A 1,299-nucleotide genomic window follows, 5' to 3' on the forward strand; every position below is an offset into this window, starting at 1 on the left:
TTATGAGATCTTCCTATAACTCACTAGCTGTCTGCATGCTCTCCTCATTGCTACCTTCATTTCTTGATTCCTTAATGTGTAGATGATGGGATTCAGAAAAGGAGTAAGAATTCCATCAAAGAAGGCCAGAAACTTATCCAGGTGTGTAGAGGGAGATGGCTGTGTATAGAAGAATATTAAAGGACCAAAGAACAAGATTACTACAGTGATGTGAGCTGAAAGTGTGGATAGAGCCTTGGACAAGCCCCCTGAAGAGTGTTTCTGAACTGTGAATATGATGACAATATAAGAAATGATTAGTATGAAGAAGGAGAGAACAGAGAAGAAACCACTGTTGCCTGTGATCATGAATTTCAGTCGGTAGGTGTCTGTGCAGGCAAGTTTGATGAGTCGAGGCAGGTCACAGTAAAAGCTGTCCAACTCATTAGGGCCACAGAAGGGCAAGTTCACTACAAAAGCCAATTGAACCACAGAGTGCATAAGGCCAACCACCCAGGCAGCCACTGAAAAGAAGATGCACATTCGTGGGCTCATGATGCTCAGGTAGTGGAGAGGCTTGCATATGGCCACATATCTGTCAAAGGCCATGGCCATGAGCAGCACCATCTCCACACCTCCAGTAACATGGATGAAGAAGATCTGGGTGATGCAGCCTCTAAAGGAGATGACTTTGCGCCTTCTGAAAAGGTCATAAATCATCTTGGGGGAAATGACAGAAGAAAAACTCAGGTCAATGAAGGAGAGGTTGGCCAAGAGGAAGTACATGGGGGAGTGTAGGTGAGGCTCAGAAGCCACGGTTAACACAATAAGGGAGTTTCCCATCATGCTGGCCACATAAAATGTGGAGGAGAACACAAAGAGGAGTATTTGGATATCCCAGGAGTTGGTGAGTCCCAGGAACACAAACTCTGCCACCACCGAGTGATTCACTCCATCCATCGGCTTTGTTCACAGTGTTACCTAAGGAAGAATGACAGGAGAAAACCTGAATTGAGACAATCAATAATAGAGCAGAAGGAGAGAAATCAATGTCACAAAATCTAATGCTTTAGTATTTTAACTGATCTAACATGCTCATGGTCTCTGAGATGTAAAGTGGGTGGCTCTTGTGTGCATCTCCTCTCTACCCCTGAGTTCTCTCTGTATTTATTACCTGTCTGATCCTTACAGCTAGATGCCAAGATATCCATGATCATGAGAAATAAGAAGATCAACATAGGAGTGATCCAGACCAAACCATGGATAAGAGAAATTAAAACCCTCTGATTTTGGTTCAAAACTAAGATGGTTGGCACTGGT

At 43.7% G+C, this 1,299-nt stretch overlaps 1 protein-coding gene across 1 annotated transcript; it reads right to left on the reverse strand.

The window, feature by feature from the left end:
* LOC308271372 (olfactory receptor 4F3/4F16/4F29-like) lies at positions 1 to 942 on the reverse strand (the record flags this gene model as incomplete). Its single annotated transcript, XM_080707670.1, has 1 exon — positions 1 to 942. Exon 1 carries the CDS (start codon positions 937 to 939, stop codon positions 1 to 3), a length of 939 nt encoding a protein of 312 aa, XP_080563796.1. The 5' UTR covers positions 940 to 942.
* Between the last annotated feature and the right edge of the window lie 357 nt (positions 943 to 1,299).

This window comes from Muscardinus avellanarius, assembly GCF_963383645.1.
Source record: "Muscardinus avellanarius genome assembly, chromosome: 12".
Taxonomy (NCBI): domain Eukaryota; kingdom Metazoa; phylum Chordata; class Mammalia; order Rodentia; family Gliridae; genus Muscardinus; species Muscardinus avellanarius.